We start from the raw sequence: 16,431 nt of genomic DNA, 5'->3' as shown, positions 1-16,431 counted from the left end.
TCTCCCCTTAATTGGCCCATGCATAAATAATGGTCTTTAAATGTTTACTTAATGGTACATGCCTGACAATAAAAGCTATTTTACGTTGAAAGAGCATGGTTGTTCTCTGTGCTGCAGGGCTTAGTGCGGGCGCTTTAAGGAACTACACCCACCTAAGATGGCTGCTCGCTGCGCTTCTATCGCAGAGTAGTCGCTACAGTACAGTGTCAGAGGTTGCCTTCGACGGCTGCGCAGTGCATACAACGGAAACTCTATCGGAGTGGAGCGGAAGTGACGCCTTTCTTTCTGCTCGTGGACCGCCACCATGGTGAGATGAGCGGAGTTGGGCTCCGGGGAACCAAGGGGCTGGGGGTGGGTCTGTGGGGTTAGACTACAATCAGGGAGTGCGGAGACGCTTGAAGTGTCCGCGGGCTTCTGAGAGAGGAGGCATTCCAACCTTACCCGTGGTTTTAAGAGCCGGAGCGTGGCCGCGCGATCTTCCTCTCGCCGGAGCGTGTTCATGGGTCCAGTTCCGCTGGCTTGGCCAGGGACACGTCTAGATGTAGAATGCCCGTGCATGCAGTATAGCGATTTCGTTGAACCCTGGAAATACTAATTGTGTTCGCCTGGGCAATGTGTCATTGAAAAGTTTGTATAATTGTTGTGCTTGTGAAAGGGCTACTGTTTGTGTTTGGGCTCTTTTGATTACGCGACCCACAATTTGGAACACGGGGGTATTACCCAAGAAAGCTTGGTATCCTAATGGGTATACAACGAAATAAACCTTTTCCTTTGCTCTGCTTAATGGCACCCGACGCTTTTCGTTTTGAAGTATGTAAGTTTTAGTTCCCCCCACAGAAAAAAAAAACAAGTCCTGGAATTCAACGTATAAAAAAAGGGACTGGTCGTTTATTTTTGTGCATTTGTAAGACATCAAGAAAGTGTTTCAAAGCCATCGCAGGGAACGGGACATGGGCACAAAAGGCAAATGGAATAACAATGCATGGCGAAAGAAAACTTGAGAACTCTGACGATGAGTGAAAAGTCACTTATTCTGAAACCAATTCAGTGCCATCTACGGTTTTTGCACCACGGGAAGGCTAAATAGTGATGTATTTCTCCTTTGAGCTGTTAAAGGGAATACAGTGATGTTTAGTGCAGCAGTTTGTTTTAAGATGGATTTTGGAGGCCTGCCACGTCGCCACACTGAATAGGAGCAGACTCCGAATTTCCCAATACGTTTGGAGCATTTTTCTCATACCCATGGGATTTAACAGATGCTGACCCTTTGGTAATTTCACTCCGAAATGCATTGGCTAATGAGCTCTTACAGATGAGGCAATAGTTGTCCTCGCCTCTTTTGTAATTAAAACCTACACTTAAATTCCAGGATCATCTTGCATTAATTTTAAAGTTTTCACCGGGGAACACATTATCCACACAATTGTGTGGTAATCTTGCCTAAACTTACTTTCACCTACTAGCAGCTCCATCCAGTGAGCAGAGTGAGAGTGACTTGTAAACTGTGTGGTTCCTTCTCAGTTTTTGTTAAAGTGCAATAACCCAGCTCTGAGCTTCCTGTTCCAGGCATCAAAGCGCTACATATTTTATTTGAATAAATGCAGAAAAGCAGTAGTTACCACACATACAGATGAACATTATTAAAGAATAAATATGGATGCAGGTGGTAATGTTTAAAAAATGAATAGCAAAAAAATAGTTGACAGCCAACGTCCCAGGGAAAATCCATTTTGATACTTGGGGCTAAATGAAGATGGAAACACCCGTAGGCATCACTGCAAATTGTTCCTATAGTTTGTAAAACAGGATAAGGAGTGACTCTGCCTGAAATATTCTTTTTTTCATTGAACACGTCTAAGTTCATGTTGAACAGTTGAGTAATCTGTAGGGCAATGCCATCACTCAGTCTTTTGAGGTACTCAAATTCAGTGATCATGTTTCAAGAAAGACACGTTAGTGTTATCAGGGAGATATAATTGGAATGCCCCAAAGCAAGCGATCTCTCACTTGACAAAAGTAAAGGTATTACACAATAAAAAAATAAATGGCACAAATGGGTTTTATTGTTTTGCCTATCTGCTTTGCATAATGGTCAATAAATGGGCTGTCTTGATGCAAACGTCACGTACACACTATCTTGAAGTTTATTCAATTTTTTGGGAGCACATCCCAAACATTGTTGGGCCATAAATTAAAAATACTCATGGTGCGCCTCCCCTGTGATGTAAACCTTCAATGCCTGCCCCAGTATCTGCTTGCGGACAAGGTAGGAAAACCAGGTACTCAGTTAGGTCACCCTGTCTCCCACTTATTACAAATCTATCACTTTTCCCCTAACGGAATTGTTTTCCAATTGAACAAGATGCTGCCGATCGATCCACTTCAATCACCTTATGTTTGTGGAAATGCTTAGGATTAACACCTGAAAGGAAGTTAAGTGATTATGCAATTAGAGAAACCCAGTTCACAATGTCATACCCTAACTTTGGGTCCAATCCCTAGTTTGAATGAGCCTTGTGCTTAAGTCGCAAAGTTCCTTTAGGATAGGGGACAGAGTTAGAAGAGGTTCTTTCTTGTGCAAAATGCTCAAGGATTTTATGAGCAAGATACTTTTTTGTATCTCTTAGAAAGAATGGGACACACAAGTATCACGGGTGAGAAATGGGCGACTATTTTTGTTTACTCACCACCCGTGCTTTTCCGAAATGACATGGAGTCATTGGAGGTAGGTTTTCCCACTGTTGGATCCAGTAGATGATAAACAGGAGCTGCAGGCGCATTGAATATTCCTGTCTGGTCCAGGAGCTGAATGCAACCCTTTCAGATTAAGAAAGGCAGCAGGCACTGATGCAGGCCTCTTTAGGACACACTAGCCTACAGGTGGGAGCTGGTTCCCGCGACAGTCGCAGCACACTGGTGACAGCAGGCATCTCTACAGTCATGAACAAAGGCAGCCTTCCAGGACAGGATTCCTTGATGCTGCAACTTTGCAGGAAGGTGACTTGTATAATGAGCTGGTGACCCTCGACGGTTTGGGCGAAGAACTTGGAATCATGACCCTTGTGGCACGGTAGCCCAATTCAGAGTTGGTTGGTCCCGGGACAATTCCGAAGGCTCAAAGCTGCAGGAATGCGAGAAGACGTCAAGACTGGTTGGTTCAAGGGTCGAACACTGCCTCCAGTCTTCTCGGTCTGGTAGTCCAGTGGCAGGAAATGTCGACAGGAGTCGGCTACACAGGATAATTTGCTCTGTTGCTGATAAACTGAAATGCCTGCAGGACTGCCCCCCACCCCGTGTCCTAATGCCTGCAGGACTGCCCCTCACCCCGTGTCCTAAATTCAGGTGAGTGATCAGTTTGCCCTCCAATAACAAAGATCGGTACCACTCAGCCAGCCAGCAGTGGTCCAGTGGGTTTCACTCTTGCATTCACACTAGACTTGCAGGCACCCGTTGGTGCATTTGGACCAGACAGCCCCAACCCACTTACTGGGTCGACAAAAATGGCAAGCAATGGCCCGTGAAAACAGCAGCCTTCCTGGTCAAATGCATGACCATATTAGTGATTTATTGGCCTGAGAGGGCAGGAAGAAGGCCAAGAAACGATATGGCCATTTTAAGACATAAGCCACGTTTAGTAGCTAGCCAGAAGCGGTAAATGCGAATGTGCGCACTAAAATTATTTCTGCCACCAGTCCATAGCCACACTAAAAAGTATACAAAAATCCCTGTGATACAAGTGTCCCCATGCATTGCATTGTGAGATGCGTGCACTGTTAGAAAAGATACCAAAACAGGTAAAAATTAAGACAAAAGGGAAACTTAGTTTCACAGTCCTGAAAGCCTTAAGGACTAATCAGTTGCCCAATGAGAAATTAGTAAAAAGGCCACATCTCTGTAAAAAGTCAGGACAGGTTCAAAAACAAGTCAAACGTTAGGTAACGTTCCATCCATATTCTACGAACTCCCAAAGAGCTTTCCCAACACCACGTGTTCCTGGAAGAACAGCCTTAGTTCCTTCCTGAAGTGTAGTAGAGATGCAGTCAAGCTGATGTGGACATGTAGGGTTCGTAACAGGAGGCATCCGCTATTCTTTATGGCGCTGTGTGGGCAGCCAGAGATATTCATGTTTTTCAGCAAGATTGCATAAAATTGTCTCCTGTGTGTGATGCACACCTTTGACGACTCCAGTGTACTGGGAATCCTTGGGTCAGGACTTCAACAAGAGGAATGTTGCCCAGTCCCAAGTATGAACGCACTAGGGGGGGGTGTGACTTTTCTGAAGTCTGGTGGGAATAAAGGGCTTTTTTTTAATTTTTTTGTTCAATGGGGGGAGAGTTAGCACCAGCCTGTCTGGTTTTTCATCGCTGTATCGGTTTCAAAGGAGAAGTTGCAGTAATGAAGCTGAGAGATGGATTTAGTGCTGTATGTGAGTGTTGGGCCGATGGTACGTTTTATTTACGTCTAATTGTTTGCTTTTTATTGCATACTGTAACGGGAAACGTGGCTGTGCATTCTATATCCTTAATCGTTTGCTCTTTCTTTGAATTGTCATGTTGCTTTTGCAGCTACTTCCAATAGTTTTGGGTGGTTTGAAAGGTCTGTGGCGCCAAGCGTGATCACGTGTTGTGCTCATTTGCTCGTGTAGCAGCCAGTCCTCGGCATCTAAACATCATTTTGACATCTTTGGCAGTATGTTATCATGGATTGTGGGGGAGAACTCCACATGGTTGAATCGTGGATGTGAGTGAATCAATATTCCCATGTTTTCTGATATTTGGGCATAACATTCCGACAACACTTCAGAGAATGGGGGAGCTGGTGTGAAATACCAAAGGCAATCCACTGCCATATCTACTGTATAGTCTAATGCAAGCTTTCCCGATATTTGTTGTCGACGACTCCTTAACCCTCGCTATTGACTATTCTGGATGGGGAGTTATAGTCCAAAACATCAGGTGAGCCTAAGTTGCTGACCCCCGACTATTCTGACAGATGGAATGTGTGCGTGGTGCTGGTCCTGGCCCTGCTATAAAGTGAAGCTTTCTGTTACAGCTGAGTGTGCACAGGAGGTGGGGGGAGACGTTTTATACCTTAATGTTGCTAGTTATGTTTACCTGAGCCACCCGGTGCCTCTGAGATCAGAATGGAATGTAAGATGCTAGTTGGTGGCGAGGGTTCCAGGAGTGGCATTTGGAGATGGGAGCTGGCTGGGAAGGTGTGGATGGCCAGTGTCTGGAGTTAATCTATCGTGCTTTCCCCTCGTGTCTGGAAGTACCAGTGGAAATGCAACCTACCAAATATAACATCACACCATGTGTCCTCTGTACCAATATCTTATCTCCTCCTTTCTTTGTGTACTGGTGGGGTTCTCTCAATTGTGTGTTGCGTTCACCCTAGTCAAAGCGCTGACTTTGTGAACATCTTCGTTGTATCACTGTTGCAGCGGTTTGCTTGCAGGATATTTATCATATTTATTTGTTCGGTTTCACAGGTTTTCAAGCGGTATGTCCAGATTGGCCGTGTTGCCTACATATCCTTTGGCCCACATGCTGGCAAGCTGGTTGCAATTGTTGACGTAATAGACCAAAACCGGGTAAGTAAATTCCTACCGTGATGTTTGTTTTTGGTGTAAAATCGGTGGGACACTTTGTAACCGTTTGAAAGTACAATGTTGCATTCACTGTAGCCAGAGGTGTTGCTAGGTCTGGACTCTGGGCTAGATAGCCTTTTGGTTGTAGCCCCTAAGCTTCTATCCAGGGCTACAACCAAAAGACACAGGACTATATCCTCCACCCCTCCTTCCAGACCCCAACTCGGTAGCGATGTCTGGGACTGTAGCACAGAGGTCTGCCGCTCTTCCGATATTTTGGACTACAACTTCCTTGAATGCTTAGAATAGACTGTTTGAATGGGGCTTAACATCTAGAGAGCCAATGTTAGCAGACCCCTGGCTGTAGCGCATGCTTTCTTTTACACTATTTTGGATGCCACTGACACTTTGGTATGTTTAAAATGGTATACGAATTTGCCACTGCTCACTAATTTTAATAGAGAATTAGTAATTTTACTGAAATTGGGCCACATTTACTGTAATATAATGCAAGTAAATGCCCCATTAGCTGAACTTTCTCACATTGCCGGTTACCAAAAGCAGTTTTTCTGTGTCTAGCTTTACTTGGTTGGAACTTGAGGGTGCTTTAAATTGAAATGTAATGGTTTATCTATTTTTAGGCATTGGTGGATGGTCCTTGCAGTGGTGTAAAAAGGCAAGCTGTGCCTTTCAAGTGTATGCAGCTTACTGATTTTGTGCTGAAGTTCCCACACAGGTGAGTCATTGCACAAATGGCAACTTTGGTCAAAGTTCAACATAGCACCATGTTATGTTTAGAGATTATTGCTAATATAAAAATGTAGGTTTTACGTTTTTTCATCTTTGCATCTAGTATGAACCTGCTTTAACTATTGTATGTGAAGTGAATGTGGCAATGGCACGTATGTTTTTAATGGTCTTGTTCAAGTTTGATTCCTTGCTTAGAATTTGTTGGTGCAGTATTTACCGCTCTTTGGCCCCTGTTAATCCTGATGGAAATTTGTTTTTAATTGTGGTGCCACCTTTTTATTTCCTTCGCGGCATAGGCTGGGGGATTTGTTGCTCCCAAGTTCTAGATGTACGTCGTTGTCTCCATATATTCACATGATTTGTGCACTTCCTGTTGAGCTGTCTGAGACGCCTCGTTAGAAGAGCTGGGCCAGCCGGATAATGCTCGGGCAGCCCAGGTCGATGCAGGGACTCGTGCGGACCGTCCGGAGAACGTGGCTGCTTGCATGCGCTGTTGTGCGAAGGTTTGCTTTGTTGCTTGGGGAAAAGTTCCACACAAAAAAGTGAAGGCAGGCATAAGCCACGTTAACCAAGTATGGTGTAGCAAACACTGAGTGAGGCGCTTTTTCAGAAAATAATCTGACTAGGGTCACCCATTTTGTGCAGGTAATGTTTAGGATCACATAATTTGGTTAAGTGGTGAACTCGGAATAGAGCCCAGTACTAGCTCTGTTTGTGCACCTATTTGTTTACTTGCAAACTATTCCATCCCATGCTTCACATAGCCATGTACCTGGCTCATCTCATCCATTGGAGCCAAGCCAGCCCCTCTGACCTTACCCAGGAATTACCTGGCTCCCCAACTCTACACTTGACTAGTTAAGTGGAAAAGCAATAGTAAAACATTGCATTTACAGTCCATCGATATGACCGTAGAAAAAGGTTTGTCTTTAACACCTCTCTGCAAATCTATTGGTTGTGATGAGAATCTAGTCCCACCTCTGGCACCACTTAAAGGGCCTGCTGAACTAGATCCCCGTTCAATGCGTTAGAATACACCTCCCTGCTGCAGGGTTAGACGGCTTCCTTTTCAGTGGAAACTTTAAAAATTTACATCGTGCCTCTTGTATAATGTTTTCAAAGACCCTGCCTTCCCCACCACTTCTAACTTTTACCTCTTGGTGGAACGCTTCAGATAGCTGAATTCTTCCACATAAAAGGGAATTAGATGCAGATTTATAATAGCTTGATTTGCCATAAATGTCCAAGTCCTGTATCTAAACAATCCAAGGAGCACCCTGGCAAATGTCTTTTTCGCAGTGTGTGATATGAATATTGTGATTTTGAAGGCTTGGTACACGTGAAGGACAGTTAATCTCTAGGTCTGAGTTTCTGTGGAAAATAACCCTGTTTCAATGCCTGAGCACGTTTTGTTTACCAGCGTAACTTGTTTGTGGTGTAATTTAAGCAATATTTTTTTCTTGTAGCGCTCGCCAAAAATGTGTACGACGCGCTTGGGAGAAAGAAAATGTCAACGAAAAATGGGGACAAACGAGATGGGCCAAGAAAATTGATGCAAGGGAAAAGGTATTTAAAATCAACTCTGGTGATAGTTTTCTGTAAACAAAGGGTAGGGTGCAAAATGCGCACTAGCCATTAGCTAGTGATATTTTACACTTGGCGGGTACGTGTGCTATGTACCTTTTTATTGAATTGGGATAGCAAGTGACTTTTTATGGCTGGCTTTTTGCTCCCTGTTTTTAACAGTAGCTGTGCTTTGAATATGTATGGTTGCCTCCTGATAATTGTATAGCATTATCTGAAAGACACAGCGCTGGAACCCATGGAACTTATTTTGGCCCAGACCCTTTCCCACAGGAGGTATACAACACCCTGTATGCCATAATACCCCAGTTTTTTTTCCTGTCTTCAGCGGGGACTCTGGTCTGTGGCTGTGCCACTCTCCAACTGCATCCCCTCCTTACTGCTGGGCCTTGGAGGACAGCAGTATATATAATGCCTTCTCCAGAAGGTTTTTCCTGGAGAGCGTGTGTACTGGGAAGGTGGAGACTCCCGAGGAAGCAGTTATCCCATAGATGGCCCAGCTCGGCAGGTGTTGTGGGGTGGGGTGCATGCAGCTTTGCAGCCTGGGAAGTGGAATTGCTCCGTACCTTGGCGCAGGTGAGGCTTGAGTAAATGGGGATACGTTCAGTGTTGACACATCTCGTATATCTCTCGTGGCTTGACCATTCTTTTCCCCTCTGGCTGGGTATCCCCCTTCCACCCAATGGTTAACCGGTGCAGGCAGTAAAGCAAAATGGACCATATGCGGCAAGGGCCTGCACCTACCCTCCACCCCAATCCAAATGGCACTAACATAGGATCCAAGGGTCCCTGAATCCCCTCCAAAACCTTAAATCAACCCGAGCACTCGCTACTAATATTGAACCGTGATACTTGCCCACCACATACACCCAGGGTTTACCAAGGGGGAACTTATTCAATTATCGGATCACACGGCCCCCTATATTCTCATGAGTCTGGAGCCCCATTGGACATCCTTCATGTCGCCTAGGGGGGGTGGCATTCACCCAATTGGAAGACCACTGACTTAATGGAAATCTCATTCAGTGTTTTACTGAGTGTGCCGTATAAGCGTGGGGTGTCGGGGCAGCATCTTGAACTGCAATCTGAGGCATGCCTGGACCATCATATTCTGTGCACACCAACATGGGTTGTGTTAATGTAGTTTCCCGGTGAATGGCCTGCAGTAGCCTGGGGCCTGTGCAGCCATCTTGGTAAAAGGTATACACGTTCATTGATGAGCGTGTAGAAGTTTGTATGTGGATCTTCTTGGCACAGAAGCTGCTTATTTTTTTCTTTTTCTGCCCTGTGTGTGATGACTGCCCTGTATTTTGGTGTCTTATGAGGTGCGAACCAGTGATTGCTGTTTATTTGTAAACTGTTTGGTTGACTAATGGTGCAAATTCTGTAATTCTGCAGCCTCGTCAAATTCAGTTCCATCATGACTGTGGCGGACACTGGCCCAAATGGCTGCTAAAGCAAATTCCTGTAGCTCATGGGCCCCACATCTTTGTTGCTGGGTGCTGGGGATAAAATGTGCTACACACACTGTATAGCTATTTAATCAGTGTAATTGTTCTCTAATAACGGATATTAGAATGTTATTCCCGGACACTGTCCTTGAACATGTCACCACACACAGTTGATCAGTAGTTGTGATCAAATGCTTAAAGAATTTGTATGACAATGATTTTGAGTTGGCTAATGCACCTTGCTTTGGTTCAGTCTCAGGTTCACACTAATATACCCATTTCCCTCCTCGCCACACATGCTCTGCCCACCACCCATCTGTATCCCTCCTCCATTTGCAGGCAGCGTATAGAGACGTTTCCTCTTCGGCTGTCGTGGACTTCCATCGAACGCCAACAAGTGGGATGGGAGGGGTGGGTGGCCTTGGGGACTGGCTCGCCCTCTGGCTACATTGAGGCTTAGAATGGGCAGCATCTTTCAGGACCCTTCTGTCCACGGCAAGCAGATTTAGGGAGGTGGCGGGAGGGAATACTAGTGGGATTTCTCAGGCTGATTATCCCTTCTATGCCCTGGCTGGTTTTTTTCAGGAAGCCTAGGTATCAATTATAGGGGTGTCTGGCAAGCTGCATATACTGGTTCACTGTTCTTTGGCCAGTCTGATTTTTGTTGGCTTCAGTTATGTTGTACATTTTCTCTTTGGGATCCATCCCCCTTTTTTCCGATTCTATACGCTCGGCTTGGTTTTTCTCTACGGGTGTGTGTTGTGATGTAGGATGCAGTAAATGCTTTTTGGTCTGTGGTGATCTCCTGGGTGCATTCTTCAATGACTAGTATTCTTCCAAAATAAGTATGGTTTGGTTAGTTAGGACTAGGGGGGGGGGGCTGGGGAGAATGCTCAGGAATGTGCCAATTCCCTTCTACCCTAGAGACCCCCAGCACTTAAGGACTTTTTAATTTATAACCTGGAGAGAGTGACATTTTTCCCACTCATGTATTTTTCTGTGATTTGGACTGTTTCTTTGCCTCGGCAGTCTGACAAACTCCCTAGGCATCATCTTTACATTGTGACACAAAGCACCTTTGGTGCAGCGACAAAGGGAGGGGTCTTAGATTTCCTAAAGGTTTAAATACCTTCTCTTGGTGAAACGGTTTCCGAGAGCAGTGAAGTGAATTTGAGTTTACTTTTTGTAACTTTCTAGACCCGGCACTGTTGGAGGGGTTACTTGGTATCCCCTTTGTCTAGTTTCTCATGTAACATTTCTGTTAACCTTTCTACAATTAATGGCTGGTGGCAGTGGTTTACTTTTAACTACCATAGTGTTTTTACCGCGGGCTGCGTTCGCATCTGCCGTAAGGCACCTAAGGGTGCCCATTTTGTCAAACTGGCCCTGGTCTTTTTTTCGGCATTTCATGTCAGAAAGGTCCTTGAGATTTACGATGCGCGCCAAACCAGGTTTTGTCCCTTTGTTTGTTTTTTCATTGGCAGGATTCACGAGTGAAGCCTGCCTCTGGCCCCAGTATGTCTGGCAAGGGCAGGAACTGAGCGAGGTGCCCGAAACTCCATGTGCTTGACCCCCTTGGTTACAGGAATGCACCCAAAGGTGATTGGCTGCCTGTTCGGCAAGGACAGCCACCCTGCTGTGTGATTGACAGCTAGGCTGGAATGAATGGGAGAATCCTGCATAAAAAGCGAGGCTTTTTGGCTTGGAAGGCAGTCGACCACTGGACAAAGGAATCCGAGGAAGAATTTGGCTGCAGCTCCTGGACTTGTTGGTTTGTCTGATGAAGCTCTGAATTTGTTTCGACTAGAGAAGGCCCTCAAGGACGTCTTCACCCCTTGGGTTGGTGGGACCAATCAACCCCAAAGTGAACTTGGTTGGACATCCGCTCGAAGCTGGCAGTACTTCTGCTGGTGGAACCGAAGTGCCAGTGAGAGGAACACCAAACGGAGTGGATCGCTTTTGACCCGATCGCTAGGAAGATCCTCACTGACCAAGCCTGAGCCACCTCAACAGTGTGCTGGACCCCAGATACGAGGAAAGTCTGAAGTGGTATCCGAGAACAGCAGTGTTGCTGTTTGCTGTCAGACGCAAAGGCGCGGAAACTGTGAAGTGCTGCTGAATTAAAGTTTGGCCTTTGCTGCCGCCGACCATCCCATTGTGTTGCAGGAGTCCCCAGAAGTCCTCCCTCTTGTCCCCACGACTGAGGCACAGGAACAGGATTTACAGAGCCACATAGGAACAGAAGCCAGGTGGAACCATTTCTTGTAACCAAAGGTACTGTAACCCCAAGAGGACTCTTGTTGTGTAGCCTTACTTGTTGTCAGTTGAGACTTGTCTTGGTTTCCCTTCCAGAGTTGCATACAGCTTTGCACTCGCAAGCCTTTCAGCTTGTGGCCCTTCAAGTGAATCTTATTTCTACAAACTTTTCTAAAAACATTGTGCAAGACATTTACTCGCCTGCAAAGATCTTAGCTACCCCAGGCTTTGTTCAACTAACATTGATTGTCCTGGCTCCCTGAGAGACCCTTCTACCTCTGACTTTGTGCTTTTGTCTTTCCCGCATTGAAGGGTTTTAAGTACATACCAGTTTATGAATTATTTGTTAACCTTTGTTTTATTCCTCTAATCCTTTGCACCCAACTTAGTATTGCTCTAAATGTACCAGTGATAAATCAATGTCCTAGCTATTTAAGTCAGCCAAGGGTGTAGGAAGTGTCTGTGTGCCATCCCCAATGGGTATTGTCTAATTTAGAGAAACATTTGTAGTGTATTATAATTGTTACATGTTTTGCTCCCTTCTGAAGAAAGCTTATATAAGCAACTGTTAAATTGTTTAATCAAGAAACCTTGAGAGTAAGGGTTTATTTGATTAACTGCCCGTTTGAAACTTACAAACTTGCTGCTCACATTGACTCCTCTTGAGACCAGCCTGGCTGCTCATCTACACTACCAATCTGTGTAGTACAGACTTATACCAACGGTTGGGTTCCTATTGCCAGCAGGTCAAGGTTTCTGTAGTCCTCAAAGGGATACTGCCCACAATCTTGCCTAAGAGGGTGTTATAGTAAATTGGGGTTTTATACCTCTTGATGAAGGCAGTAGGACCAAAAAGTTAAACATGAGTTTGTCATTGAGGTAAGCAGTGTGACGAAGGGGCTATGAGCAATGAATGTTAACAGTACGTCATGGGTACGTATATACAGTTCACTGACCAGTGGGTGCCGAAATTAGAACTGGGCATTTGTATATTTTTTCTTCACCCTTAGACGCGCTTTTTCATTTGGAGAACTATGTACATATATTGCTGTTGAGAACTGCACCTGCGTTGTAGATGGACCTTTTTGATCTGTCACTTGAAGTCTGTTCTGAAAATGTATTATGAATTTAGAACAAAGCCCCAAAAGGTCTTGTGTGGTAACTGTTCTGGTTTGCACCCCCCCCCCCCACAATGTATGCATTTCTTGCATCTCTCTACAAACTTGGTTCTGATTTGTAGACGATACACAGGTAGTCAAAAGCACCAAGCAAGCGAAATGTTAAGCATTGCCGCATTCAAGCTAGTTCAGATTTTGTTATAATTTGCATGAGTGGGATATCCAATTGTTCCATGGTCGGGAATTTTTTACTAGGTTGGTTTCGTTTTCTCAAAGTTTTGACTAAGTACCTACCCCCTTTAGTGTTCAATTTTTAAAATATTTTCTTTTATTAGAAAGCCAAGATGACAGATTTTGACCGCTACCGGGTCATGAAGGCAAAGCGAATGGTGAGTATATTTGTGTTCTGAAATGTTGTGGCTGTCAGTATTGTGCGGTTTAGTCTTTATGAAATTGGAAGAGCAATGCCCAGCACTTAAGGTGCCATTTTTGCCTTCATGTGTATGTTACTTTATAAATTGCCTATAAACATGCATGTTGGGTTTCTGTTTAAGATGTATGTGCACGGGCATACTTGGTCTTGGTAGTGTAAATCTTTGCCTTCATGTCCCTTTATCTTTAAAGACAGAAGGATCATATTCGTTATTCAGCCTCTCTAACTAGCATTCGACATCTCCTGCTACCTCTCGCCACCATTTGTTCTCGTCACAGTATAGCAACAACTGTGCTTACTGCTTTGCTAGATTTCTCATATGCCATACTGTTGGGTGGTGGTAGAGTGCAGCTACTGTCTTTTTGTATTGTCTCTTTGCACGTAAGGAAAAAAGAGGGATTGGCCATTGGTTAGTGGGAGAAAAGCAAAGGTTGCTGTGAAATTTTTGGCGAGACAGTAACTGTGCTGTTGGTTAATCTTTGATGCACTATTTGGTTGAATAATTTTTAATGGTGCAAATACTAATTCTGCAGCCTCGTCAAATTCAGTTCCATCATGACTGTGGCGGACACTGGCCCAAATGGCTGCTAAAGCAAATTCCTGTAGCTCATGGGCCCCACATCTTTGTTGCTGGGTGCTGGGGATAAAATGTGCTACATACAACACTCTAAACCTATTTACTATGTAGATCTCTAATCGTGGTTATTAGAATGTTATTCCCGGTTCACTGTTGAGACCACCTTTGTATGTTAAAGGCTTTGTTTTGAAATGCATTTGAGCGCGCTGCTCTTTGATTAAGTCCCCGGGTTCACGCTAATATACCCATTTCCTCCCCTTCGCATGATCTACCCACCCATCTGTACCTCTCCATCTTCCTATGGCCCTATGCCACTTTCCCATCAGACTTAACCCTCCCACACACCTACCTCACTTGTCATTCCCACCTTGGGCATACTTCCTCCACTCTCCTATTACTGCACCTACCCATCCTTTTCCTAACCACCTACTTCACCCTCTTCTCTCCCCCCCCCCCCCAGCCCATGCTCTCTCCGACCTCCCATTTACCCCACCGCGGTACCCTGCAGAGGGATGACTCCTCGCCACCTTCAGCCCCATTGTCCCTTTATGTCAAATATTGCACCAACCCAGCCAATGGTGTACAAGTAGCCACTAAAATAAATCCCAACAGTCAACCCTCCACTCACAAGCGGTCCAATATAGATTTCCGGCCTGTTAAAAGCAGTCCGACCCGCTGCAAATCAATCTACTCCAAATAGCCTGCTTTGCACTCATACACACCTTGAATGACCTAAATGAGGCCAGAAAATATTGCTCGCCAATTCTTTTGAACGCAGTTGATTCTGAAATGCACTAAGCTTCTCTCAGACCATTTCTCTGTATACAGCGCGCCTACTCTTTCTTGGTGACTTGTGCACTAGTTTATTCACAACTAATGTTTGTAACGTTTGATGATTGAGAGTACTTGCCATTCAGTTGACAGGGATGATCTGATAAATGTACTCTTTTTTTTTTTGCAGAGGAACAAAATCATTAAGACTGAACTTAAGAAACTCCAGAGGGAAGCTGCGAAAAAAAAAGAATAAATCAAGACCTTTCAATTGAATAAACCAGAAAGTTATTTACTATACTTTGAGGCTCTTGGTTTTTTTTTTCTCTCAAACTCTTGATTTTAGCACACTTCATGAAGGGGGTGTTAAAGTGTGGAATGCATTTTTGAGGTTTTACTTTTTTTCAGAGGCTGCACTATCATTTCGTACAAGCATATTGTCTGTGAGACTTGCCGTAGTTGGTAATCATGATGTCGGGTAATAGGGTAGCTGTTGGCATCCATTTGTTTTTTTATTCATAAACTTCTGATGGACTGTGTCCCTGGTGCAGTGGGTTGGTGGTCCTGGAGAAGGTGGCTGTCTGTATGGATGGCTTAGTGTTATTGTTTAGTGCCTTTTGAGGGACTGTATGGTCAATATATACATTGTTTGTACGCCCATGGATGTTATAGCGTAAGGCGCATTGCAGTGGCCTTTAAGATCACTATGGTGACTGGCATGGTCGGGAAGGGAAAGAAATGGTTTATACGCAGGTCAGGGTAGACAAAGTTATTACTGACCGCATTCTACATCCCTAATCTAGTTTACACAGTAGCCTTTGTATTACAGAATAGCTTATCCTATCCACACAAAACCAGTTTTGCTACATTATCTTTGACATGCAAGCTTTTTTGTTTTTCACGTATGCATGCTTCTCTAGGTCTCTACACTGGGCAAGGTAGACTATATGATCTCTTAAATCAGACCTCCAGACAACCACACAAGAATAACAATCCGGAGGAAAAGGGCTCTCTGTACCTCTGGCAAGGAAAACCAGATTCTTTTTGTATACAAAAAGGTGACTGGGGGTGCCGTAGAACTTCGACAGAGCTCACTGGGTTAGTTCAAAGCGTTCACATTTTAAATCACATCGTCACTCTTGACGCACACAATGTACACTACTCACCCCAAACCCTCATTGGCTACCCCCCCATCTACACACTATCCTCATACCACTATAGTACCTTGACCGATTGGCTGTCTCTAATCTACGCCGCCTCCCTGGTACGTGGTCTTCTGGCCCGTCCCCTTGGGTCCTGTTTGCATGATTGGTAGGCCTATGAAAATGTTACTCTCCCAATTGGCCTGGTCATGCAGTGTGCACCTGGTAGTTGACATGAGCTTAGTGGAAACTTTTGAGGTCAAATTGGCCCTCTGTGATAAGAAGCGCTTCATATGATCCCAGACGTGCAGGTGCCCCCATTGTGCCTTGCTGGCACAGACTGAATTTGTTGGCCTCACCTCTTGCACCATTCCCCCTACCCCCTTTCAGCTGCCCCATGCTGGTGTCAACTGAACCTCCCCAGGACCGTTCTAATCGGCCAAATTGTGACGGATTTAGATTTTTCTATTTGCGAGCATTTGGCAATTAAAATGAGACTACCACTAGTCCGGGGGGGGCGCTAGTGCCCTAAATCTGTTCCGGGTTGTTCGGCAGCTCAAGAGCTTTCAAGACCTTTGCCCCGGCACTTCGGGGCGGGCTCAGCCCTGCTTGTGCATGACCATTCAGATTCTTCTCTGGTTTTGTGGGCATGCAACACGATACAATTGTAGTTTTATTGGGCCTGAAGGCCTGTTTTCAGCTTTCCCTGCTGGGGCTTGGATGGGAATAGGATTTGGAACTCACTGCTATGCTGTACTA

At 44.9% G+C, this 16,431-nt stretch overlaps 1 protein-coding gene and 2 non-coding genes across 3 annotated transcripts; all 3 read left to right on the top strand.

Moving 5' to 3' along the window:
* The first annotated feature begins 103 nt into the window (after positions 1-103).
* On the top strand, positions 104-14,830 carry RPL14 (ribosomal protein L14). The gene is made up of 6 exons (XM_069648845.1): positions 104-307; positions 5,492-5,593; positions 6,232-6,326; positions 7,807-7,906; positions 13,085-13,138; positions 14,721-14,830. The coding sequence occupies exons 1-6, from the start codon at positions 305-307 to the stop codon at positions 14,784-14,786; spliced, it is 420 nt and encodes a 139-aa protein (XP_069504946.1). The 5' UTR covers positions 104-304; the 3' UTR covers positions 14,787-14,830.
* LOC138570365 (small nucleolar RNA SNORA5) lies at positions 9,318-9,454 on the top strand. Its single transcript, XR_011303448.1, has one exon. It is a non-coding gene; the product is annotated as a small nucleolar RNA SNORA5 (small nucleolar RNA).
* Positions 13,711-13,847, top strand: LOC138570364 (small nucleolar RNA SNORA5). The gene has a single exon (XR_011303447.1). It is a non-coding gene; the product is annotated as a small nucleolar RNA SNORA5 (small nucleolar RNA).
* Positions 14,831-16,431: the final 1,601 nt, after the last annotated feature.

This window comes from Ambystoma mexicanum, chromosome 2q, assembly GCF_040938575.1.
Source record: "Ambystoma mexicanum isolate Mex_15411 chromosome 2q, UKY_AmexF1_1, whole genome shotgun sequence".
NCBI classification, from domain to species: Eukaryota; Metazoa; Chordata; class Amphibia; order Caudata; family Ambystomatidae; genus Ambystoma; species Ambystoma mexicanum.
Note: the sequence above shows the minus strand (reverse complement) of the source record. Positions and strands in the feature narration are given on the sequence as shown.

Bases quoted from the DNA above. Each gene is read 5' to 3' on its own strand.
- RPL14 (XM_069648845.1), top strand. The intron at 7,907-13,084 runs GTATTTAAAATC...TTCTTTTATTAG, and splicing joins AAATTGATGCAAGGGAAAAG to AAAGCCAAGATGACAGATTT. The intron at 13,139-14,720 runs GTGAGTATATTT...TTTTTTTTGCAG, and splicing joins TCATGAAGGCAAAGCGAATG to AGGAACAAAATCATTAAGAC.